The 26,086-nt window shown below is 43.1% G+C and overlaps 1 protein-coding gene across 4 annotated transcripts in view; it reads right to left on the bottom strand.

Annotated features, from left to right (window-relative positions):
* Positions 1–25,943, bottom strand: part of MXRA7 (matrix remodeling associated 7) — a 108,991-nt gene extending 83,048 nt beyond the window's left edge. For 2 of the 4 annotated variants that reach the window (XM_030208177.1, XM_030208179.1), the window contains exons 1-2: positions 25,420–25,942; positions 21,573–21,575 (exon numbers count right to left, since the gene is read on the bottom strand). In XM_030208177.1, coding sequence (XP_030064037.1) covers positions 21,573–21,575; positions 25,420–25,860 — 444 coding nt within the window. In that variant the 5' untranslated portion in view covers positions 25,861–25,942. Of the gene's footprint in view, positions 1–21,572; positions 21,576–25,419 lie in introns of all 4 variants that reach the window. The other 2 variants (XM_030208180.1, XM_030208178.1) reach the window with 2 other exon arrangements.
* Positions 25,944–26,086: the final 143 nt, after the last annotated feature.

Below are 26,086 nucleotides of genomic sequence, written 5' to 3'. Positions count from 1 at the left end.
ACGAACCGGTGTGTGAGCGCCTGCAGTGACGTCAGTGTCCTCAGAACGTTGAGGCTGCGTTTTATTATAGTAGATATATATATATATATATATATATATATATATATATCTACTATAATAAAACGCAGCCTCAACGTTCTGAGGACACTGACGTCACTGAAGTCACTCACACACCGGTTCGTGGTTTCATGGTGGTGAAGCCACCACAACATCTTCATGCCCCGCCCTCGCGTCACACGTGATGACGTCGAGGGCGGAACATGAAAACAAATTAACGCACGGGGAGCAGTAGGTACTCCTCCCTTTCCAACAAATCCCAGCCGCCGCTGACGTGCACATGAACCCCGCCCCTTTCACCACATAGCCCCGCCCACGGTAGCACACGCTTAACCTCACCAACCTCCCTCCCTTCCTGTCACCTCCCCTCCCCTTACGCGTGTCTCCCTGGTGGTCTAGAGGTACCTGTTCCGTCGGCCCAGGAAAGAAAGAGCCCCCTCTTTCCTCCCGTAGCGGTGGCTTCCTTGCTGCATGGTGTGGGAGTCCGGCTCTCAGCGTTTCAAAATGGCCGCCGAGAGTTCAAGCTGCCTCGCGAGACTTCAACTCTCGGCGGCCATTTTGAAACGCCGAGAGCCGGACTCCCACACCATGCAGCAACGAAGCCACCGCTACAGGAGGAAAGAGGGGGCTCTTTCTTTCCTGGGCCGACGGAACAGGTACCGTAAGGGGAGGGGAAGGGAGTCCCGTGCCCGCTAGCGCCCGTTTCATTGAGGCCAGAAACAGGCCATTTTTACTAGTATATATATAATCACGTGTGGTAGCCATGTTACTCCATTTTAAAAGGTAATAAATAGAAATGAGAACAAAACAAAGAAAATTGGATGATACCTTTTTATTGAACAATGCATTTTTTGATTAGCTTTCGAAGGCAATACCTTCTTCAGATCACAAATGAGCAAATATTGACAAATATAAAAAAATATAAAGAAAACCTAAAAGCATTCTAAACACAGTCTCATAGGAAGAGATGGGATTGGGGGGCTGGGTATGGTTGAAAGCAGTTTCTAAAAGTGGGCTGATTACATAGTAGCATATCAAGAATGAGGATTAGTAACATCATTGCTTATTCACTTTTCTTGTTTCCTATTGCAACCCTGTGTCAAAAGTGACAAGGATAGTTTGGTTTACATATGCTTATCTATGGTATTTCTGAGTCAAATTAATTGTTTCTTCTTTAATTATTCTATATTTAATTTTGTTCAATCATGTAATTTAAGCCATGATTACTATCATTAATTTTGATACCAGATTACATTTTAACTTGTTATATTTATTATTACATTTGTACCCCACGCTTTCCCACTCATCGCAGGCTCAATGCGGCTTACATAGTAACAAGAGAATACAATCTATAGTAACAGAATCAACAAAGGAGGTATGTGATCGGACAAATGAACAAGGAGTAAATGGGATAGAAGAGGTATGAGAAAAGGATAGGGATAGGTAAGGCGGTGGAGCGATAAAGGAGAAGATGGGAAGAACATGGAGGGTAAGAAGGTTGGTAGGAGATATTTTCTGAGTCATTGTTGTTAATGGTTATTTGAACCGGTAGATAGATGGTTTGTTTATGTTTGCTTATGATAATTTATAATTACATGTATATATTTTATATATGTAGTTTTATGTGACATTTATGAATTTGATGTATTTGTTTTTTACTGTATATATTTTAACTTCTACACCAGCTGCAGCCTGAAAGCAAAATGTGGCCTCATAGGGTATTTCAATAAAGATTCTGCACCTATAAGGACTTTTTTCAACCATCTTTGTCTTCTGGATTTCTGTATTAAACAGCCTCTGCGTTTTTCTTATATTATCCAGATAATGCCAGGGTCAGTGCTACTTAGGTACTTGATATGTAATATATTTGCCTTGATTTTGTTTTCTTGGTTATAGCTGAGAACATGTTTTATGATATTTAACTAAGTTTCTTTATACACTAGAATGCCGATTATCTGGATGTCCAATTATCCGGATTGCTTCTGTTCCTCATCTTTTCCATTTTTAAATCATAATTTCTGTACCGTAGAGTTCACATTATGCCTTATATACAGTAAAAAATGTTATAACATCACATATAGCTTGATATTTTTTCCCATTTATAATTGAAAACAAAAAATAATGCTACATAAGAACATAAGTATTGTCATACTGGGACAGAATGAATGTCCATCAAGCCCAATATCCTGTTTCCAACAGTGGCCAAACCAGGTTAGAAGATCCCAAAACAGTACAATACATTTTATGCTGCATATCCTAGAAATAAGAAGTGGATTTTCCCCAAGTCCATCTTAATACTGGCTTATGGACTTTTTTTTAAAGGAAGCTATCCAAACCTTTTTTAAACCCCGCTAAGCTAACTGCTTTTACTACATTCTCTGGCCAAGAATTCCAGAGTTTAATTACAGGAGTAAATAAATATTTTCTCCAATTCACCTCAAATTTACTACCTTGCAGCTTCATTGCGTGCCCCTAGTCCCAAGAAATACTTATTAACAGGAAGGGTATTGGATGCCTGGAATACCGTCCCACAGGAGGTTGTGAAGGTAAAAATGGTGATGGAATTCAAGAATGCTTGGGATAGACAGAGGATCACTAGATAGAAAAAGGCTGAAATCCACTTATAGTAAAAGTTAAATGGCCCCATAACTAGAGTGAGCTTTGATGGCAGCTTTGGGGGTTGGGAAGTATGACCAATGCCAGCCAGATTTCTACATTCTGGGTTCTGTAAATGGCAAAAAACAGATCAGGATCAAGGCTAGAGTAGGCTTCAACAGTAACTCCCAGTGGTTGAGAACTAGGACTGGTGCTGGGCAGATTTGATGGTCTCTGCCCCAAAATTGGCAGGGAGAGACAGATTAAGGTGCTCATTTTCAAAGCACATAGACATACATAGTAACCTATGTAACTAAGTCTAAGTGCTTTGAAAATGAGCTGCTAAGTACACCAGCGTTAAATCATAAAGTGATGGAACCTGAGCAGAGTGGCAGATTAAACTCTGGCCTCCTTGTTGGATAGATCGTACAGGTCTTCATGTGCCAACACTGACTATGTTAAACGTAGGTACACAATTTATGCCAGATCTTTGCCTAGCATAAGTGGGTGTTCCTAAATGTGACATTTACCCATGTAACTTACATTACTTTGTAAGCTTCCTGGGTAAATGTAACCCACGGTTAAGACACACCCATGCCCTCCCCAGTGAATACTCCCTAGCACTTATGCGCTAAAGCCATTTTAGCACCTACTTACCAAATAGCAGTTAGGTGCACTACTGCCAGAGTCTGTGAATTTAACATAGTAACATAGTAGATGATGGCAGAAAAAGACCTGCACGGTCCATCCAGTCTGCCCAACAAGATAATTCATATGCGCTACTTTTTGTGCATATCTTACCTTGATTTGTACCTGTGCTCTTCAGGGCACAGACCGTATAAGTCTGCCCAGCACTATCCCCACCTCCCAACCACCAGCCCCGCCTCCCGCCACCGGCTCTGGCACAGACTGTATAAATCTGCCCAGCACTATCCCCTTAGGGATGAATGGAGGGGCAGGGGACAGATGGGCATGGATGGATATGGATTGGGAGGGCAGGGCTCAGGGAGAGAGGGGAATTGCTGGAAAAGGATGAATGGAGGGGGCAGGGGACAGAGGAGCATGGATGGGCATGGATTGGGAGGGCAGGGCTCAGGGAGAGAGGGGAATTGCTGGATAGGGATGAATGGAGGGGACAGATGGGCATGGATGGATATGGATTGCAGGGCAGGGCTCAGGGAGAGAGGGGAATTGCTGGATAGGGATGAATGGAGGGGGCAGGTGACAGAGGAGCATGGATGGGCATGGATTGGGATGGCAGGGCTCAGGGAGAGAGGGGAATTGCTGGATAGGGATGAATGGAGGGGGGCAGGGGACAGAGGAGCATGGGTGGGAGGGCAGGGCACAGGGAGAGAAGGGAATTGCTGGATAGGGATGAATGGAGGGGGCAGGGGACAGATGGGCATGGATGGATATGGATTGCAGGGCAGGGCTCAGGGAGAGAGGGGAATTGCTGGATAGGGATGAATGGAGGGGGCAGGGGACAGAGGAGCATGGATGGGAGGGCAGGGCTCAGGGAGAGAGGAGAAACTGCTGGACATAGAAGGGAGGGAAGAGAGATGAAGGAGATGAAATGAGGGAAAAGGAAGAGAGGAGAAAAACTGCACATGGATGAAGAAAATAGGCAGAAGCTGAGGACCAGAAATGAAGAAGAAAGGAGGAAAGGAAAGAAATAAATGGAAAGGAAGCCCTGGAAACGGAGTTAAGAGGACAGATAGCAGCAGAATCAGATACTGGGCCAGCATGATCAGAAAAAGGAAGTCACCAGACAACAAAGGTAGAAAAAAAAAATCATTTTATTTTCATTTTAGTGTTTGGAATATGTCCACTTTGAGAATTTACATCTGCTATCATATTTTGCAATGTATAGCAATTTGTTTCTAAGAATATTGCTGACAATTCCTGTCAGTTTGGCAAGTGGTGAGCGATCATTTTCACGGGGGGGGGGGGGGGGGGGGGGGAGGGCCGCCGCCAACTGATAGTCGGCAGGGGGGGCGCCAACTGATAGTCTGCAGGGGGGTGCCAGAGACCCTAGGCACGGCCCTGGACTCCCTCCCTCCCTCCCTTTACTCTTGCCACTGCACTATGATTTCCTGTTTTAGTGCACTCATAGAATCTAGCCTCTGTTTTAAATCCCCCACCTTCCTCTCTTCATGCTGTTCTTTCCTAGAGATGGCATCTCTTTCCACAGCATAGTTAGAACCATGGCACAATTCAGAGAGCAGATAATAATGTGCCCTTCCCGCTCCGAGCATTCTTGGCATAAGACAACAGCTTTTCAAACTGACTTGGCAGAGGAAAAAAATGATGGCTTTAAATGGAACAGGCAGAGTAGCTCCTGGAACAGAAGGGTCAGTAATGAACTGTGTGAATTTGACCTAAACGAAGTCGTCATTCTCCAAAGCAATAGGACTTCAGCCAGAATCTCTCTACAATGAATCATCACAGTGTACATCGGCAGTGCCAGGCAAGATTGGCTTTATACAACCACCAAGTGGCCACTCGCTCTATGAAAGGGATTTAATTCCATAGAGTGCCTGTCATGGACACAACACTCTAACCCCAGAGGCTTTATAAACCACAGCAGATAGCAACAGCTGCTAGGTACAAGGTTCTATATTGAGAATATGAATAATGAAATTGAACAGATAAAGATGGAGAGCTACCTGCACAGGATAGTTCATGGGCTTGCTAAGATCATATACATACACCGTATGGGGAATGGCTAATGGAACCATGCTCAGAAAAATGAGCTAGAAAGATTCTGAATCTGTCCAGATTTGCTTAGGAATTGTGTTAGCATAATCAGCTTTTGGAGGGAATGGGCGACTTCTCCCACAAGGGAAATGGCCCTAGAATTCTCAGGTGGTGATGAGGGGGAGTGATTCCCTACATTCATAGGGAAAGTTTGAGTCTACACTGCCAGACTACAGAGGCACATCATCTTCCAAGACATTCTGCAAGACTAGACCTTCCCTAACCGGTCCTGAGGACCCCATGGCCAGTCATGTTTTCCGAATGGCTTCAATGAATACTCTGTTATCATATCTCTTCTGTCCTCCTCCCTTTCAGACAGACATTTAATACACCCAAAAGAGAGTAATGCACAAACCATTTTCAATGGAGGCAAAGGTGTCAGAGTAGGGGAGATAAAATGTTACAAGGGGGGGGGGAGAGATGAAATGAAGTTGTAGATTCAGGAGCAGCATTAGGAAATCTTTTATGTACTTGTATTAAGAAGTTTTATATTCCACCTCTTCTGAACATGCCCTCCTGGAGAAGGTGGAAATGAACAATGCTAACATTCACAGAAGCCTGGGATATACATAGAGGATCCCTAAACAGAAACAGAATGGAAACTAAGCATTGAGTACTTCAGCTCAAAACAGCAGTAAAATTCTAAAAAGAAGTGTGTGTGTGTTTCAAGGGCGTAGCCAGACAGCAGATTATGGGTGGGCCTAGGCAAGAAGTGGGTGGGCACCAAATGTTCTCCCCCCCCCCCCCTCCCCACGCCAAAACAATATCTTAGCTGGTGGGAAAATGCTTCTCTCCAACTTGGTAGTCTGCAGCAGGCATGCGCTGAAAACTGAGCATGCGCAGGTGCCGGTATCTTGGAGAGTAGCGTTTTCGTTACCATCAGGGAGAAGTCTTCAGCTGGCACAGCTTGGGATCCCTACCAGCTACCACTAAACATGTGCTACTGTTGGGTGGACCTGAACCCTAAGTGGGTGGGCCCTGGCCCACCCAGGCCCACCTGTGGCTACGCCACTGGTGTGTTTGTGTTTGTGTGTGGTGGGGGGGGGATAAAGCACCAGTTATAACCTTAAACAAAGGCACGGCAGGAGTGTAAGCAGCGTGGAATAGTGGTTACAACCTTAAATACTGTACTGGGCATACTGGATGGGTCACTCTGATATTTATCAGGAGTGGCCTAGTGGTTAGGGTGGTGGACTTTGGTCCTGAGGAACTGAGTTCAATTCCCACTTCAGGCACAGGCAGCTCCTTGTGACTCTGGGCAAGTCACTTAACCCCCCCATGTAAGCCGCATTGAGCCTGCCATGAGTGAGAAAGCGCAGGGTACAAATGTAACAAAAATAAAATAGATACTATTGGAGATTCTACATGGAATGTTGCTACTATTGGAGATTCTACATGGAATGTTGCTATTCCACTAGCAACATTCCATGTAGAAGCCTGCGCGGCCACATTGGTGATCTGCAAGGGCCGACTTCTACATGGAATGTTGCTAGTGGAATAGCAACATTCCATGTAGAATCTCAAATAGTAGCAACAGTGGAGGAGTGGCCTAGTGGTTAGGGTGGTGGACTTTGGTCCTGGGGAACTGAGGAACTGAGTGTGATTCCCACTTCAGGCACAGGCAGCTCCTTGTGACTCTGGGCAAGTCACAACCCTCCATTGCCCCATGTAAGCCGCATTGAGCCTGCCATGAGTGGGAAAGCGCAGGGTACAAATGTAACAAAAATAAAATAGATACTATTGGAGATTCTACATGGAATGTTGCTACTATTGGAGATTCTACATGGAATGTTGCTATTCCACTAGCAACATTCCATGTAGAAGCCTGCGCGGCCACATTGGTGATCTGCAAGGGCCGACTTCTACATGGAATGTTGCTAGTGGAATAGCAACATTCTATGTAGAATCTCAAATAGTAGCAACAGTGGAGGAGTGGCCTAGTGGTTAGGGTGGTGGACTTTGGTCCTGGGGAACTTCAGGCACAGGCAGCTCCTTGTGACTCTGGGCAAGTCACTTAACCCTCCATTGCCCCATGTAAGCCGCATCGAGCCTGCCATGAGTGGGAAAGCACGGGGTACAAATGTAACAAAAAAAAAAGTTATCATGCATAAAGTAAAGCTGCAAGCACTGGAGACACAACATATGTAAATTTATCTCCGGCATATTTATCAGGTAAATCAACTCTTTCTTTTTGAATTCTCATGGTGCACTGATGGCTTGGAAAATATAATGCAGATAGTGAGCACCTCTCACACTATAATTTAGAGCACATACATTTAGTAAAAGTATATTTTAGTAGTTTAATTACATGTATAGCAGTTGCATAGTCTATACACAACATTAAGAGATTTACCCTAGAATTTTCTAATTTGAGGCATATTTAGTGGGGATATCCCAAAATCTTGACCTGCTTGAGGTCCCCAGACAGGTTTGGTGTCACATTAGCGCATTCTGATTTTTTCTGATACTACTACTACTATTAAACATTTCTATAGCGCTACTAGACTTACGCAGCGCTGTACAAATTAACATGAAAAGACAGTCCCTGCTCAACAGAGCTTACAATCTAAATTGGACAGACGAACAGACAGCTAGGGGTGGGGAAATTGCAGTGGTAGGGGTGATAAATGAGGGTGTTGAGTAAGAGATTCATGGTTAGGAGTCGAAAGCAGTAGCAAAGAGGTGGGCTTTAAGCCTAGACTTGAAGACAGCCAGAGACTGAGCCTGACGTACTGGCTCAGGGAGTCTATTCCAGGCATAGGGAACAGCAAGATAGAAGGAACGGAGCCGGGAGTTAGCAGTGGGGGGAGAAGAGGGACGACAGGAGACATTTACCCAGCGAACGGAGTTCACGGGGAGGAGTGTAGGGAGAGATGAGAGTGGAAAGGTACTGAGGAGCTGCGGAGTGGATGCACTTGTAGGTCAAAAGGAGAAGTTTGAACCGTATGCGGAAGCGGATAGGGAGCCAGTGAAGCGACTTGAGGAGAGGGCTAACGTGAGTATAGCGACTCTGGCGAAATATAAGACGCACAGCAGAGTTTTGGACAGATTGAAGAGGAGATAGATGGCTGAGTGGGAGACCAGCGAGAAGCAAATTGCAGTAGTCTAGGCGAGAGGTGATAAGGGTGTGGGTAAGGGTTTTGGTAGCGTCCTCGGAAAGGGCGAATTTTGTTAATATTATAGAGAAAGAAACGACAGGTTTTGGCAATCTGATCACAAAGATACCTCCTTGCTTTGCCCTAATTTGCTTCTCTTTGCCCTTCTGCAGATTTTTACATGCAGAGTCAGCTTCACTCACAGGCTGCACAGTTCTGCTTAGATCTGAATTCCAGATGCATAAATACAGCAAAAACATGGCTTTAAAATACATAACCAATAGACATCTTCTTGCACCATGAGAACTCCCATCCAGATGTGCTGATCAACTTATTTCCCACGAGCTACTGCCATGCTTTGCTGATATGAGTAGGTTTCTAGATGGTTTTTATACTGGCAAGTATGAAATGGTATTTTAAGAAAAGAAAAACCAAACCACAGAGGAAAAGTGGCACCTTATAAACCAGGGGTATCCACATTCTGTCTTTGAAGGGCAGCACAGAGATTGAATTTTCAAAATATCCCAAATGAATATGCACTTAACACAGTAACTACAAATATATGTATCAAAACCTTGATTTATTCATATCAAACTTCTTGCTTAATCAATACTGTTTTTTTGCACATAAATTCCTACTGCATTTTACTCAGTTTTCCTATTATCTCTTCACTCATACACAGCACAGTTGTGACAACTTAACTCTACAACGAGATAGAGATATTTTCCACATTAAACTGCAATGAAATTGCCTCCCCACTGTCCTCAAATTAATTATATGAAGTTTTTCCTTCCTTTTATGGATCCTTGACGTTATGGATAACCAAATCCTCTCTTATCACAATTATCTTGTGATGGACTCTATCGCTTCACTTGTCAGGGCCTTGACTCTAGCAGTTCAATAGTGGTTTCAAATCACTTATCTTGAAGCAATTTCATAATGTATGCTTGTTTAACTGCAGTTCTCCTCTTCCCGCTGCATTTCTCTGTACTCTTCGTAAATATACGTTTTAAATCCTCAGGCAAACTGTAGACATTTCCTTTCTCTCCAATGCTACTGAACAGTCTGTAGTGTTCCCGTACTCAATCCGAGTCAAACCCAAACAAGAATATACAATTAGAACATAGGAAAACCTATTCTCTTCCCCCTTAATTAACTAAACTTTCTTCAAATATGTTTTTCAGTTTCATACCTTATGCCGCAATACCGACTGCTTAGTCAGGGTGGGTCTCCCCCAGGTGTGCGAAGCAATGGCGATGAAACTCTTGAACGCTGGAGCATGCGGCTCTGCTTTTAACCAACTATGATGACATCATCGTTAACATGCATATCCACAAATTCCTGTTCAATCTACCTCCTTGTTAAGGCCAGTGGAATGTACAGTATGTCATTCAAAAATCATTCGTTGCTCTTTAAGCATTTTCTGTAATATATTTCCACCTTCTATTTCCTCAAACTTAATTAAAACTACATACCGCAATTCTGCTAACGAGTGATTATGAGACAGCCAATGTGCTACTAACGGGGTGTCGACTTTAGCCAATCAAATGTTACTCAGGTGTTGAGCCAATCTATACTTGAATGAATATGCACAAGATATACATTTGTAAACAGTAAAGTTAAACCTGCATAACTACTGCCATACTGGGACAGATTGAAGATCCATCAATCCCTGCATCCTGTTTCCAATAGTGGTCCAGGTTAAAAGTACCTGGCAAGATCCCAAAACAGTACATTTTATGCTGCTTATCCTAGAAATGAGGATTTTCCCCAAGTCCATTTTAATAATGGCTTATGGACTTTTCTTTTAGGAAGCTATCCAAACCCATTTAAAACCCCGCTAATTGCTTTTACCACATTCTCTGGCAACGAATTCCAGAGTTTAATTACACGTTGAGTGAAGAAAGGTTTTCTCCAATTTGTTTTAAATTTACTACATTGTAGCTTCATTGCGTGCCCCCTAGTCCTAGTTTGGATGCATAATCATTAGGGAAGCCCTCAAAGACTAAAACTTGGACACCCCTGTTAAAAACTAAACTTTATTGTGGTATAAGCTTTCAAGGCCAAGCATCCACTCTTATGGAATGATTATCTCACTAAGAATGGAAGATAAAGGTCACTCAGTGTTATCTTAAAATGGATAGAAGTGGGAAGATCTGTTTATCAGAGGAATGCATGACCATGTGGCTGGCTTTCAGCCTCCTTTGTTTTAAACACTGAACCCTGGAAAGGGGATATTAGCGGTATACAAGAATTGATTTGATTTGAAATACTGCTCTTCCTACCTTCCTGCTGAGTGTGAACCAGCCTTGGGAGGCATTTCTAATTAAGAGTGAAGCCCAACCTTCCAGATGTCCCATCCGGATCTGCTACCAAGACAAAGCTGAGTCATGAATACAATCTCTGGTGTTGTCAGCTTAATCTACAATAGCTATATTTTAATATTATTTGAATTTAGTGGGCAAATGCTCAGTTGATGAAGAGGGTTTATTTCAGCTTTTTCCCTAGTTAACAATGACTTAGAGTACAACTTCTTCAGGAATTTCTGCACCCCTAATGCTTATCAATTCACAATTTTTTAAAGGGCATGATTAATAATATAAGAGCATAGTTTTCAGGGAATGAGGAATTTCTTAATATTGGCTGATAAGATTTTGATCTGAATTCACATTAATTCAATGGTCAGTTGAATTATTTCTTCTCAAAGTTTGTCCAGTTTACTTGATGAAGACTGCTCCCTCTGAATTTAATTTGATGTTACTTGACTAGATAAATCAGGTGCTTTTGAAGGTAGCTATCCCCCTACAATGCGAGAGATTATGTTTACACCCATTGTTAAGAATTACAGTGAATCCCTCTCACAGCCTGAAAATTACAGCTTAGTTGCGTCCATTCCCCTCTTTGCCAAGATCATGGAGGGTGTGGTAGCAGCTCAACTATCAAAATTCCTTGACCAGTTTAATATTTTACACAATTTATTTATTTATTGGGATTTATTAACCGTCTTTATGAAGAGATTTACCCAAGGAGGTGTACAGCAGGGTCAGTTTAACTAAAAAAAAAACCTTACAATTTTGTTAACAGCGTTAGCTATAGTAAGATAACCAAAAATAAACTAAATACAATAAATTAGGTAAATTTGAAAAACAGTAGATTGAAACCTAATAGAACTACCGTGAAACAGTATAAAAATATACACGTTTAACAGCACTGGAGGAGTGGCCTAGTGGTTAGAGTGGTGGACTTTGGTCCTGGGGAACTGGGTTCGATTCCCACTGCAGGCACAGGCAGCTCCTTGTGACTCTGGGCAAGTCACTTAACCCTCCATTGCCCCAGGTACAAATAAGTACCTGTATATACTATGTAAACCCCACAGAAAGGCAGCATATCAAGTCCCAGTTCCCTTTCCCTCTTTCAGATTCTAAATGGAATGTTGCTACTATTGGAGATTCTAGATGGAATGTTGCTACTATTGAGATTCTGTTGCTACTATTTGAGATTCTACATGGAATGTTAATGTTGCTATTCCACTAGCAACATTCCATGTAGAAGCCTGCCCTTGCAGCCGCACAGGCTTCTGTTTCTGTGAGTCTGACGTCCTGCACGTACGTGCAGGACGTCAGACTCGCAGAAATAGAAGCCTGCGCGGCTGCAAGGGCAGGCTTCTACATGGAATGTTGCTAGTGGAGGAATCGCCTAGTGGTTAGGGTGGTGGACTTTGGTCCTGGGGAACTGGGTTCGATTCCCACTGCAGGCAGAGGCAGCTCCTTGTGACTCTGGACAAGTCACTTAAACCCTCCATTGCCCCAGGTACAAATAAGTACCTAAGCCGCATTGAACCTGCCATGAGTGGGAAAGTGCGGGGTACAAATAAAAAAAAAAAATACCTGACATATAATACAATGTTAGCATAATACACCTAATAAGAATGCATTAGAACATTCATCATACATAGATATGCTGCTAAAGATTTTCTACAATACAGCTTACCATATTGCTGAGGGACCAAGAGCAGATATATGATGGGAACAAGATGCATAGTACAAAGTCAGTTGAGACAATTTGATGGTTAGCTAAACTAAAGGCAAGTTCTTTGTATAGTTAAGCAAGAGATAAGGAACTTATCTAAGTTACAGTGTGTGTAGTATGAGTGTATAGTCAGTCCCCCACCCCCCTATGTATTTAAGGTCTGGGAGAAAAGCAAGGCTTTCACAGTTCTCAGTCAGGTTTCCGTGCTAATTATAGCACACAGAGACAATGATCTGTTCAATCTTAGATAAAGCTTCCGATCAGATACCGCATTCAATTCAAGCTTCTCCTTCTTACCTACAAATGCACTCAGTCTGCTGCCCCTCACTATCTTTCTACCCTCATCTCCCCTTACGTTCCCGCCCATAACCTCCGTTCACAGGATAAATCCCTCCTCTCAGTACCCTTCTCCACCACCGCCAACTCCAGGCTCCGCTCATTCTGCCTCACCCTATGCTTGGAACAACCTTCCTGAGCCCTTACGCCAAGCCCCCTCCCTGCCCGTCTTCAAGTCTTTGCTTAAAGCCCACCTCTTCAATGCTGCGTTCGGCACCTAACCCTTACCGTTCGGTGAATCCAGACTGCCCCAATTTGACTGCCCCTATCGGACCGACCGTTCACTTGTCTATTAGATTGTAAGCTCTTTGAGCAGGGACTGTCTCTCTTTGTTAAATTGTACAGCGCTGCGTAACCCTAGTAGCACTCTAGAAATGTTAAGTAGTAGTAGTAGTAGTATTCTGAAAGGAAAATGTGTTGACGCAATTTGATTTCTTGTCGGCTTTCAATCTTGTCCACCATCAGATTCTTTTGAAGGTGCTACATGACATAGGTTTTTCTGACAAAGAACTGAACTGATTTGTAGGGTTTTGACAAGAAATTATAAGGTAAGGTGAAAATGAATAATATAGACGGATGGGATATGCTATGCGGAGTACCACGGTGTTCTCCACTCACCCATTTTATTTAATGTAGTTCTTCATTCTTTTGGATTTGTACTGGAGAAAGCCGGATATATGGTGTATATTTATGCAGATGATATAACTATACTAGTTCCCATTCAATCATCATTTGAAGCTTCTAAAGGAATTCTTAACAGCAGTATTCCATTAATAAGTGATTGAATGACACAATCACTTAACATTAAATACAGATAAAATGAAATTCATGTTAATTGGTAGACAAGCTAATCCTTTTTAAACTTGGTACTCAGAATATTAGGGATACTGGTTGATTATACTCTGGCATTGGATTCTCAAATTAATTCAGTTGTTAAGAAGTCATTCTTTTTAATGAGGAAATTACAACGCGTTTGAAAGTTCTTCAATATGTGTTTCATTTTTGGTTGTTGGTTCGCTTTTATTATCACAAATCGATTACTGTAATGTTATTAATTTAAACTGCTCAAGAAATGCTCTTAAAAACTTCAAACGACTCAAATCGCAGTAGTGAGACATATATTCATTATCTAGATCTGATCATGCATCTAGTTTTTATTTGCGCCTGCACTGGCTTCCACTGGAAGCTAGGATATTATTTAAAATTGTGTTTCATTTTTAATATTTTACATGTTAATGCCCCATCTTACATGTATGCCTTGTTTGAATTTCCCCCTGAATCCAGATCTTGGTCTCAGAGATAATAATATATTTGCATATCCAAACCCTAGAGTGTTAAGATTCATCTGTTCAAGTCCTCTTTCTTCCCAGGCTACACAACTCTGAAGATTATTCCACCTGAACTAAGATCTACCTCAAACTATAAACAATTTAGAAAGATTTAAAGACAATTTATTTCAGAAATATGTTATAGGTTAAGGGTTTATTGCTCGTTTGTGATTTATTCTTCTGTTTATCATAGGAGGCAACTTTTCAAAATTATTAGGGGTGCTAAGTCCAAAGGAAATATTCCCTCCCTGGACACATACAAGGAATTTTCTCAATATTAGGTGTGTTCAAGTACCCACAGAGCTGGCTCCTACGCTGTTTATGTATCTTCACTGAGATATACCTGGTTAATCTTGTAATTGTGATCCACACTGAACTAGTAGTCTGGTAGATGCAGAATACAAGAATAAATGCTCTGCTATGCTACACTGGTGGGATGTCTCATGCTATACTGAACACTTCATATTTTTATTAACTTTTGCTCTTCACTTGAAGCAATTAGGTGTGTATAACACCATGTTCACTAGAGACAAATATAACCCTCAAGCAACTCTGATCAGACTGAAGTTTGCAAGATGTACACAGATGCTCTGTACTAGTTAGTACACAATGAGTCTGGCTCAACCTGTGTGTTTTCAATCAATCAGACCAGTGACGATAGGTAGTCAACGTGTAACTGCCAATTATTGGTAGCAACAATCTCTCAGGAGAGACTTGCAAGCACCACAGCATGTAAATCTCTCATGAATATTCCTTGCAGATATTCTGAAAACCTAATTGGCTGTGGAGCCCCCAACACAGGTTTGGGAACCACTGGACTAGATCCCAAGGACTTCTGTGTCCTCAACAGCTGTAACTGTTCAAAAGAAACTGCAGAAAGAAAAGTCGTTACTCTACAAAGGAGCATCTCTTGCCACGTAAAATGTAAGATAGAAACTTTACAACTCCTTCATAGCCTAAAACCAGATTCCAAGCAACACAACCATACAAAAAAAACATTTATACACTTATAATTCAAACAAACTTTTCCTTTGGTGGGTGAGAGAGCTAGCCACAAGCACTTATGTTAGCAGATCAAAAGCCTTTCGACTGTACTAGGATAAACTTCAAACTATACCTAGTAAGTAGGGATCTTCTTCAGGGGCAAAAGGTATTTGCTTTCGTTTTGGGATTTTTCTTCTGATTTTTGGCCCGTCAGTTAATTTCGCATTCGTTTTCATTCACAAAATTGATTGCAGGTGCATTCATTTGTCGGTTAATGTGCGTTTAATTGATTTTGGAGGCACTAAATTTAAGGCAAGCATATAAATACACATCCCTAGTACCAGGACTAAAGGCCACACCGTGGAAAATATCTGCAGATTTAAAACAAACTAGAGAAAGCATTTTTTCATTCAATGAACAATCGAGCTGTGGAATGTGTTGCTAGAAGATGTGATGAAGGCATTGGGCATAGTTGGGTTTAAAAGGGTTTGAACAAATTCCTAGGAAAAACATCCCTAAACAATTATCAGCCAAGCAGATCTCATCTTCTAGGAGGGAGCTGCAGGAATTAAATCCGTCCTTTGAGCTGCTCTGCTGTGTACTAACTTCCTAGCAATCTGGCCTGGTCACTGCTGACGACAGGAGAAGGGACCTAATGGATTTTTGTCTAACCCAGCATGGCATATTTCATGTTCTACATTGATTAAAATCTCACTATTAAGCATTACAAAACATTCACTCAGATCCCTGGAAACTGATTTACCTATAAAGCAGCATGGAAACCATTACTGATCATGACAGGTGTTAAAAAGATTGGTGGCCTAGGGCTGAAATTTGGGAGAGGCTTCAAAGCCCATCCAATGGGCTCTATCATCTGCAGCTTCAAGCAGTTTTGGGGCCCCCTATGGCATGGAGGACCAGTGGGAAACTGCCATGGTATTAGTCATTAATGTATAAGGTGCTACCTTCCTCTGTCATCATCAGTCGTCACGAGGACAATGGATGTAACATTCATGGAGCACTCAGGAGACCTTGTTATTAAAAGGTATGTGGTGTCCCGGCCCCAGAACTTTATTACTGATTTCTGCTACAGTGTGGAACACATAGATCTTTAAAAAGAACAGCTGAAGTGTGTTTTTGTGCCTGGGGCAGTAGTTTTGATTATTGTTGCCTAGCATCAGTTTTACTTCTTTCTGAAATTGTTTTTCAATTAAATGAAATAAGGATGTTAAAATGATTCAGTCGGGCATTTCAAATCTAACCAGAAAGATTGCACTTTCCCCTTCTGATGTATATTTCATTCCTAAATAAACACTATTTTCAAACTTTTTAAACACTCCCATAATTATAAATCAGAGTAAATCCAGGCCTGTTCCAAGCAGAGAAATTGCCTGGTGTTTAGACTCGCAGTACCCATCTAACAACAAGGAGAAAATATATTTCTGTTTCTCTTATCAGTATTACTATTACTACTACTACTACTACTACTACTACTACTTAGCATTTCTATAGCGCTGCTAGGGTTACGCAGCGCTGTACAAGTTTAGCATGGGGAAGGACAGTCCCTGCTCAAGAGAGCTTACAATCTAAAGGTTACAAACTATGTAGTCAGTGTAGGTAACTTACAACTTAGGTAGTCAATGTAGGTAGCTTACAATCTAAAGGTTATAAACTATGTAGTCAGTGGAGGTGACATGAATGGGGAAGGTGGTTAGGCGCCAAAAGCAAGGGAGAAGAGATGGGCTTTGAGTAAGGACTTGAAGATGGGCAGGGAGGGCGCATGGCGTATGGGCTCAGGAAGTCTGTTCCAGGCATAAGGTGATGCGAGGTAGAAGGGGCGGAGTCTGGAGTTAGCGGTGGTAGAGAAGGGTACAGATAGTAGTGATTTGTCCTGAGAGCGGAGGTTACGGGTGGGAACATACGGGGAGAGGAGGGTAGAGAGGTAAAGAGGGGCTGCAGATTGAGTGCACTTGAAGGTCAATAGGAGAAGCTTGAACTGTATACGGTAGTGGATCGGGAGCCAGTGAAGCGACTTGAGGAGAGGGGTGATATGAGAGTATCGATTCACGCGGTAGATAAGACGTGCGGCGGAATTTTGAACAGATTGAAGCGGGGATAGATGGCTAAGCGGGAGGCCAGTATTGCCCAGCTTATAAAGTCTGACTTTCTTAGGTGTGGGGGGGGGGGGTCCATTTCATTTTATGTCTGCAGGTTTTTTCTGGTCCCCTATTTTGCATAAAGTGAGGGCCTGTTTATGCTCTGTATGTGCAGCTGAGGTGAAAGATTCTGTTAACACGTACTCTTTATTTAGGAATCTGTAACAGTCCAGCTTGTTCCAGTTTCCCAGTAGTAGGTATACTGGTGCTCTAGGATAGTAGTTCCCAAACCTGGTCCTGGAAGCACCCCAGCTAGTCTGGTTTTCAGGACATCCACAATATGTACATCACACTAGTTTTGCAAAAACTTCATTGGCTACCAGTACAATACAGGGCTAAATTTAAAACTCTTATGTCTGATCTTCAAGGCCCTCAAAGGAAACAGCCCGGAGTATCCGAAGAATAGGATGATCCTCTACACACCGCCTATGACACTAAGGTTCTCTCAAGGACTATCACTAACCACACCCTCTCCAAAAGACATTACATGATGTGATACCCCCACAAGAGAGTCTTCTCCGGAGTAGCCTCCACACTCTGGAATGCACTGCCTGAAAGGTCCCACTTAATACAAGACTATCTCATCTCGGCTCTTCAACCAGGCCTTTAATGGAAGAAGTAGCTAACTTGTTAGTCTCACTCACACATACAAGGAGTAACACAGGCTGCACATACTGCAGCAGAACACGTTTATCCACTTCTACCCTAGCTGAGATAATATTTAACCATCTGACCTCATGTGCAACTTTCTTTAAATTAGTCACCTTACTTTCTAACTCTTCTTATTCTCTTACCTATCTATATGTTCCATTTTTGCTTTACTCTTCACTATCAATTAAAAAGTTCTATTACGTGTTATGTTGACATTGTAAGTGTTATGGTATCAGTTTAATTGTCAGGGTTATTGAAATATATGTAGCATAATTATTGATTATGCTGAATCAGATATACCAATATAAAAATACAACTTTAAAAACGTATTGAACCTGCAGCAATGAAACTGGCTTTCATGTCAAGCCCCTCTTTCCCCTCCCTTTTCTCTGGGAACCTTCTGACAGCCAAAGCTTGGCTAGGTAGTTACGATTAACAAAAGAACTATTCAAATACAAACAAGTAAGAGACTGCTTCACAGGTTTAAGTTTAACTTTCCTCCTCTGATCAAAAGCCTGGCTGGTCAACAGAACAAAGGATCAAAGGCAACCAGTAGACACAAGGAGACAGAAAACCTGTGAAGGTGGGAATCCACACACCTATTGACAAAAGGAAAATATAATGTGTATCTGCTACAGAGATTGAAACAGGAAGCCTTGTGCTTCAAAAGACCATTTGTCAGCAAAATCCAGACAGGAAGTCTTGTGATGTCATAAGACATGAGACCAAGATACCAAATGCTTTGCAAATGCCCAGGGTCGAGTGCAAACCAGGAAGCAAATGCCCAGATTCATGTGGCATTTCTTCCTGCAGCTTGCAAGATATAAAAGACAGAAGCTGGTCCAGACACACACAGATTTTTCCCCTTCAGCTGCAGCCCAGATCTATCTCTGTCAGAAGCCCTGCTACAGACTCTCTCTCTCTCCTCTGCAATCAAGGAATTCTCTGCAAGATTTCTCTGCTCTCCTCCCGTGCTTCTGTCCATCACTGACTGCAGAAATTCCTGGGCTCCTGTAACCATGCGGTTCATCACTCAGCTTCTATAACAAAGACTTTTCTGTAAGTTAAAACCCTTTGATTTGGACCTGTTACCTTGCTTTGTTCTAAGGCACAGATTCTCTGTAAGACTCTTATCTCTCGCTGCAACATTAATTGCTAAAATTGTAACTTAATAAACACTTTTGAAGCTAAATATGTGGTCTTTTGTGTCCTGAGTGGATGCTTTTAAATCTTGCAGTACAGAATATTGCATTTCAACAGAGATATATATATATATAAATTCATTGGAATTGTGAATCTTGTTGCTTTAATCGGCAACTGGTGGAGAATTATCCAATATATATTTTAAAAATTATAAACATTAGCGAGTGCTCTAGAGCCCTACCTCAAGTAAATTATTTCTTGTTACATAAGTAGTATACTATGCCATACTTTGTATTATTTGAATATTTTTAGTGCTGTAACTGCCTATTGCTCATGTTTCATCTATTCTTACTGTACACCGCCTTGAGTGAATTCCTTCAAAAAGGCGGTAAATAAATCCTAATAAATAAAATTTCACGAGAGATTTGCATGCAGTGGATCAGGCGACCCTCAGGGGGAGGAATGCTGGCTTCGGCCTAACCCCTGGTAAGCCTTCCTCAGCTGAGAGGTGCCCAGCTCTACCACCGGCTGCCTTTCAGGTGCTGTGGAGGACTTGCAGCTCATCTGCATATCCTTTACAGCCTTCTCTGGGGTGACTCCCAGGTCCATTCCGATCCACTCAGGGCCTCCGCTCTTGGTGCCGCACACCGGGGCATTTTTCTCTTTACATCTATTTTCTCCCAGTCACTACTGACCTCACCCAATTATACCTAATTCTGAATCACGCTATGGCCCCTATACACATTCTCTTCCTTGCCCTGTCCCTTCCTAATCTTTTCCCTCACCCCCTACTTCTCTCCACTACAAGTACTCACTGCCCATCCATCGACTTCATCACCTCACCATCTCTCCTACCCTCTTCCTCCCTCTTAGCTTTTAATCTTCATCTCTTTCTTCCTTCCATTTTGCCTTCCCCATTCCACCTAAATACCTCTCGCCTTTGACACCTTCATGGCCACACCTCTCCTACTCTCCTCCACTCTCTTTTACTCCTTCTCTTACTCTCAGCCGGTGACATCAATCCCAATCCTGGCCCTCCTCACCAACTATTATCCCAACTCTACAGATCTCACCGTGACCTCTCTAACCTCATCACTATTCCTCTACTCCCTTCCTCTTCCCTGCCCTTCTCTTGCGTCCTTTGGAATGCCCGCTCTATCTGCAACAAACTCCCATATGTTCATGACCTCTTTATCTCACGTCACCTCCATCTGCTCGCCATAACAGAAACCTGGCTCTGCCCTGATGACTCTGCTTCAGTCGCAGCCCTCTGCCATGGCGGTTATCTTTTTTCACATACTCCTTGTCCTGCTGGCCGCGGGGGCGGTGTTGGATTACTTCTCTCTCCCTCCTCCAGATTTCAACCCCTTCTTCCACCTCAATCTCACTGTTTTCCTCCTTTGAAGTCCACTCTATCTGCCTTTTCTCTCCTCTGCTTCTTCGAATAGCGGTCACCTTTTCATCCTTTCTCAGTGACTTTGATGCCTGGCTTGCCTTCTTCCATGATCCTTCCTCCCCCTCTCTCATTCTTGGTGACTTTAATATTCCTGCTAATGATCCTTCTAACTCTTATATTTCCAAGTTACTCGCTTTAACATCCTCCTTTAATCTCCAACTATGCTCCACCTCCCCCACTCATCAAAATGGTCACTGTCTTGATCTCATCTTCTCCTCCAGCTGTTCACCCTCTAGTTTCAGTGCCTCTGATCTTCCCCTCTCTGATCACCATCTTATAACTTTCACACTTAAATCTCCTCCCTCCCAGTCCCGTCCTATCTTATCTAATTTATCTAGGAATTTTCATGGTATTGACCCTTCATCTCTATCCTCCCATGTTTCAAACCTCCTCTCGACTGTGGCACCATCCACGTCTGTCAACGAGGCTGTTTCTTCTTACAACAATATTCTATCATCTGCCTTAGACACTCTTGCACCTTTGATGACCCGCCCTATAAGGCGTACAAAACCCCAACCTTGGCTGATTTCTAATATCCGCTACCTACGTTCCTGTACCCGCTCCGCCGAACGCCTCTGGCGGAAATCTCGGGCCCTTGCTGATTTCTTACACTAAGTTCATGCTGACCTCCTTCCAATCTGCTCTTTTACGCGCCAAACAGGATTATTATATCCAACTGACTAACTCTCTTTGCTCTAACCCTCGACTTCTCTTCACCACATTGAACTCTCTCCTCAAGGTGCCCCCTCCCCCAACTCTCCCTTCATTATTTCCTCAGACCCTTGCTGAATTCTTTCACGACAAGGTCCAAAAGATAAACCTTGCATTCTCTACCTCGCCACCTCTCCCTCCACTAGTCCGTTCCCCTCTCTCTCCTTCACCTCATTCCCTTTCCTCCTTTCCTGAAGTTACTATTGAGGAAACTACACTTCTCCTTTCTTCCTCAAAATGTACCACCTGTTCCTCTGATCCCATTCCCACCCACCTTCTTAATGCCATCTCTCCTGCTCTTATTCCTTTTATCTGTCACATTCTCAACCTCTCACTTTCCATTGCGACTGTCCCTGCTGCCTTTAAACATGCCGTGGTCACACCTCTCCTTAAGAAGCCTTCACTCGACCCTACTTGTCCCTCTAATGACCGACCCATCTCCCTCCTTCCCTTTCTCTCCAAATTACTTGAGCGTGCTGTTCACCGCCGCTGCCTTGATTTTCTCTCCTCACATGCTATTCTTGACCCACTACAATCTGGTTTTCGCCCTCTCCACTCAACCGAAACTGTGCTTACTAAAGTCTCCAATGACCTATTACTGGCTAAATCCAGAGGTCAATATTCCATCCTCATTCTTCTTGATCTTTCTGCTGCTTTTGACACTGTCGATCACAGCATACTTCTCGATACCCTGTCCTCACTTGGATTCCAGGGCTCTGTCCTTTCCTGGTTCTCTTCCTACCTCTCCCTCCGCACCTTTAGTGTTCACTCTGGTGGATCCTCTTCTACTTCTATCCCTCTGCCTGTCGGCGTACCTCAGGGTTCTGTCCTTGGTCCCCTCCTCTTTTCTATCTACACTTCTTCCCTTGGTTCATTAATCTCATCCCATGGCTTTTCCTACCATCTCTATGCTGATGACTCCCAAATCTACCTTTCTACCCCTGATATCTCACCTTGCATCCAAACCAAACTTTCAGCGTGCTTGTCTGACATTGCTGTCTGGATGTCTCAACGCCACCTGAAATTAAATATGACCAAAACCGAGCTTCTCATTTCCCCCCCCCCCCAAACCCACCTCCCCGCTCCCCCCGTTTTCTATTTCTGTTGATGGCTCTCTCATTCTCCCTGTCTCCTCAGCTCGAAACCTTGGGGTTACCTTTGACTCTTCTCTCTCCTTCTCTGCTCATATCCAGCAGATCGCCAAGACCTGTCGTTTCTTTCTTTACAACATCCGTATAATCCGCCCATTTCTTTCTGAGCACTCTACCAAAACCCTCATCCACACCTTTGTCACCTCTCGTTTGGACTACTGCAATCTGCTTCTTGCTGGCCTCCCACTTAGTCACCTCTCCCCTCTCCAGTCAGTTCAAAACTCTGCTGCCCGTCTCGTCTTCCACCAGGGTCGCTTTACTCATACTACCCCTCTCCTCAAGTCGCTTCACTGGCTCCCTATCCGTTTTCGCATCCTGTTCAAACTTCTTCTATTAACCAATAAATGTACTCACTCTGCTGCTCTCCAGTATCTCTCCACACTCGTCCTTCCCTACACCCCTTCCCGTGCACTCCGTTCCCTGGATAAATCCTTCTTATCTGTTCCCTTCTCCGCTACTGCCAACTCCAGACTTCGCTCCTTCTGTCTTGCTGCGCCCTATGCCTGGAATAGACTTCCTGAGCCCCTACGTCTTGCCCCATCCTTGACCATCTTTAAATCTAGATTGAAAGCCCACCTGTTTAACATTGCTTTTTGACTCGTAACCACTCGCCTCCACCTACCCTCCTCTCCTCTTTCCTCTACACATTAATTGACTTGTTTGCTTTATTTTTTGTCTACTAGATTGTAAGCTCTTTGAGCAGGGACTGTCTTTCTTCTATGTTTGTGCAGCGCTGCGTATGCTTTGTAGCGCTATAGAAATGCTAAATAGTAGTAGTAGTAGTAATCTCTCTCATGAACATTCATTGTGCACTGGGGTACCTCTAGGACAAGCTTGGAAACCACTGCTCTAGGACCTAGTGTAGTCTTTTTATGGGTGTGTTAGGGCTGCGATGCTGTGATAAGTTTCCAATGAAGGTTTTGAGTGTCTTTTTGCAGGGTTTTGTGTTATGTTGCAAAGTGTCTGGCCCAGTGTGAAAGCAGGTCCTTGTCACCCAAAGTAAGTACAGTCACCACACAAACAGAAACCTGATGTTTAATCGAAGTGTCTGGCAGTGGAAGGAGCATGTACCGCTCCTAGTTTATTCGGTACTTTCTATACTGCACTACAGCTGTGCCATCTTGTCAGTTTACAATCTAAGGTGAGGGCGAAGGGAAGACATAACAGTGAAGAAAAGGGGGGCAGAATTACAATTGTAGATAGCAAAGTTTGGGGGGGGGGTACAAAAGGTATTATCTGTGTATCCCATGGATTACCTACCGGGTTCTGAAGACAGTAGTTTAGACGAAAGCATCTTGAAATAAGAATGTTTTCAAATCAGTTTTAAACTGGGGCAATGAGGTTTGAAGGCGTAAATGTGTGGGCAGGGAATTCCAGAGAAGGGGGCCCTGGATAGAAAAAAAATAGAATCCCTTGTGTGTTCATGGATGATTTCTTTATGAGAAGGAGTATAAAGACGATTCTGATTGAGGGATGTAAGTGTTCAATGGGAATATAGCGAGGCAAGGGGTGGAAGAGGAACGACGGCTCCTGAGATGCTAATCACAAGTTGAATATTTTCTTTTATGATGAGATAGCTCCATTGTTGGGGAATATGGAGTTTGCGATACAGAACTGAAGGTGCAGGGTTTATATTGAAATTCTGTCCAATCTTGTAGAGAATCCAGACTTCATTCCACACAGAAGAATTTATTGAATACTGCTATTAATTATAATGGTGTTTTTCTCTGGTAGCTGAATCTAGCTGGAGGGGGAGGATTTCTTTAGCAATGTAAAAAGCCACGATGTTTTACGCACACGTCAAAAAAAGGGGTGGGGGAGGGGTGTGATGTGGTGGGCATGATATCTGTGGAAATGTCGCTTTGACCTGTCCCCTTCCTTTCCTAGCCTGCCCCCCTGTTGCCACCCCAAATCTTTCTCCCTAGAGATGCCACTGGGAGGGATAGGAGTAGTGACAGTGGTGACAGTCAGACAGCTGGGAGTAGAATCATTGAGTCTGGGGGGGGGGGGGGGGGTTGGGGTTGTCATAAGCTTTCTGTGGTGGTGACAAGGGGTCAAAGCCACAGAAACTTTGATAAGAACTGATTTGAATCATAAATGCTAATATCCTGGAGGGAAGATATAACACAACAGCATATTTCATTTCTAGAGCAGGAGTTCTCAACCCAGTCCTCAGGACACACCCAGCCAGTCAGGTTTTCAGGATGGCCACAATGAATATGTATGAGACAGATATGCACTCAGTGGAGGTAGTGCATGCAAATTTATCTCATTGTGGATATGCTGAAAAACTTGTGTGTGCTGAGGACTGGGTTGAGAACCCCTGTTCTACAGATAGATGTTGCAAAAATATTAATAAACAAAGAAAAGAATTTAAAATAAATCACCAATGCATCAAATAGCTGCAGAACAGACTCAACAAGTTTTCTTAAGGGGTGTGGCCCTAGTAATAAAAGTTGCATCTCTTATTCCAAGAAGTGTAAAAATATAAACAACTCTAGACTGGGACAAATGAAGCTTAGAGGCAGGATGAAGGAATGAAACGGTGAAAATATATGTCTCACTGCTTCTTAAGTAAAGAAACAAGTATAAGAATTAAATCTGTTTAAAACAACACAGGAGACTGACCTTAATTATCAGCAAACACATACATAGTATATTGAAGGCATCTATAAAACTTACAAACTAATTCTCAGGATCTCCTTGGAAGTAAAGTTCTGTTACGATGATCTGACTAGAGACAGCTAGGGGTGAGTCTGGGATTAAACTCATCTCAGGTGTGTCCACAAAATTTGGCACCGTAAACTAAACTTTAAAGCTGGACAGAATGTACCTGTGTCTGAACAATATTCTAGATCTCCTTCTCTCTAATTCTAATATATAACTGCAACACTTTAGGAAAATCTCTGCACCGACTCCGAACCTTTTCTGTTGTACCCAAGATTTCCAGAACTAGATTTTAATCCTCACCTTACTTTCCTCGTAGTCGACCCCCTCCTCCTCCGCTGTCTTGCTGGAGATAGTTATCCTCTGGGGACTCTGCTTTTCTGCTGGCACTGTCTTTACTGCCTCCTCTTCTCTCGCCCTCTGTTGTCTCTGCTCCGCTCTCCAGATCTCCTCCGGGATCCTCTCCGTTTTCTCCTTACTTTCTTCTTCTCCTCCTTGAATCCCACTCTCTTCCTTCATCACCGTTTCTAGTGGGACTTGCACCTCCTTTTCATTCCCTCCCTCCCCTCTATCCGCTTGGTCCTGGTCCTCTCCGGCAGCTGCTACCTCTGGCTTCTCTCTGGATTCTCCGGCTTGTTCCTTCTCTCCACTAGATCTCAGCTTCATGAAAAGTGAAGCCAAAATGACAGCCAGGACGGTGGTGAGCAGCGACACCAACAAATAAAAGTCTAGAAACTCGTCCATGTTTGTGTCCGCGATCACCAATGCTTTGTTCTGGATGCTCAGAGCCCAGCTGGATGGATGAAGAGAGCAGATTGGGTTTCAAAACACAGCGTCATCAGCCTGGATCCGCCCTCTCTGCCTTTCCAGAAGTTTGCTCCTCCCCTGCACTGCTCATTTCAGGGCAGGGAAAGTGGGGATAGCAGAAAACGCCAGTGCACAAAAGGGCTGGGTTATTCATAGAAGTACT

Source organism: Microcaecilia unicolor, chromosome 6 (genome assembly GCF_901765095.1).
Source record: "Microcaecilia unicolor chromosome 6, aMicUni1.1, whole genome shotgun sequence".
NCBI lineage: Eukaryota > Metazoa > Chordata > Amphibia > Gymnophiona > Siphonopidae > Microcaecilia > Microcaecilia unicolor.
This window is presented reverse-complemented; position numbering and strand designations above follow the sequence as displayed.